At 35.0% G+C, this 1,170-nt stretch overlaps 1 protein-coding gene across 1 annotated transcript; it reads left to right on the forward strand.

Annotated features, from left to right (window-relative positions):
• The first annotated feature begins 203 nt into the window (after positions 1-203).
• LOC114371631 (probable serine/threonine-protein kinase WNK11) lies at positions 204-527 on the forward strand. The gene has a single exon (XM_028329006.1). It carries the CDS (start codon positions 204-206, stop codon positions 525-527), a length of 324 nt encoding a protein of 107 aa, XP_028184807.1.
• Positions 528-1,170: the final 643 nt, after the last annotated feature.

A 1,170-nucleotide genomic window follows, 5' to 3' on the forward strand; every position in this document is an offset into this window, starting at 1 on the left:
ACCTTAGATTGATTGGAGAATCTAGCAGGCCCAAAAGGAATGTGGAAGCACCATAGAAGTATCTTGCTTGACATATAACCTTAGAATGCAATTTTCAGGCCAATTTGGAGAAGTATATCAAGCAACTTCTCTAAATTAGGGTTTGACAACAATTGGTGGGCAAGAACCATTGTGCACACACGATTCTTGGCACACCAGAATTTATGGCTCCAGACTTATACGATGAAGACTACACAGAATTGGTGGACATATACTCATTTGGGATGTGTGTGTTAGAGTTGGTGACAGTAGAGATTCCTTATAGTGAATGTGACAATGTTGATAAGATATACAAGAAGATGTCTTCTGGAGTTAGACCTGCTGCCTTGAACAAGGTCAAAGATCCTGAGGTTAAGGCTTTCATTGAGAAGTGCCTTGCTCAACCAAGGGCTAGGCCTTTTGCAGCTGAGCTTCTCAAAGATCCTTTCTTTGATGAGATTGCAGATGATGATGATGAAAATGATGACTGTTCTTGTTCATATCAATAGAATAATATTTCTTACAGTGTTGGTTTTTTAATTTGATTCACCTACCTTTTCAGTTCTGGTTTCCACCGGGTAAGGGTTCTACTGTGGAGTATCGATCTGCATCTCGGTTGGGAAACTTTGATTTTGATGTGAACAGAAAAAGAATAAAGGTATGATTTCATAATTAATATGTGCTTTCTCTATACTTAAGTAGATTCCTTCATGTCATGTCAAACATTTTATACTTAAGTAGATTCACTAAATTTGAGTCTCAAATGTTTTAACTTTATTCTAAATTAGTCACTTATTTTAACTGAAGGTAAATTTGGTTGACTATGATCAGAAATACATTGATATTTTTTAATTGGTAGAGATAAAGAATATTTTTGATGTACAATAAAGAGAGTATTTACTCCTGAGGATGCAAATCCCTTACTAAATATTTCTGTGATGAAAAATCTTGGTTGCTGAAGGCACTGAGACAAGAGTTGGAGAAGAAAGGATGGACATCTCAAGATACCATATGGTTAATAAACTCAGGCAGAATTAACATCAGCATCTAAGCAAATATTATTTCATATACTTTGTGACCTTGTATACTTTTGTATTAGATACAAAATCACATAGGATCATTGCAAGCAAACTTTTCTTAGATTTTTGGAAT

This window comes from Glycine soja, chromosome 10 (assembly GCF_004193775.1).
Source record: "Glycine soja cultivar W05 chromosome 10, ASM419377v2, whole genome shotgun sequence".
NCBI classification, from domain to species: Eukaryota; Viridiplantae; Streptophyta; class Magnoliopsida; order Fabales; family Fabaceae; genus Glycine; species Glycine soja.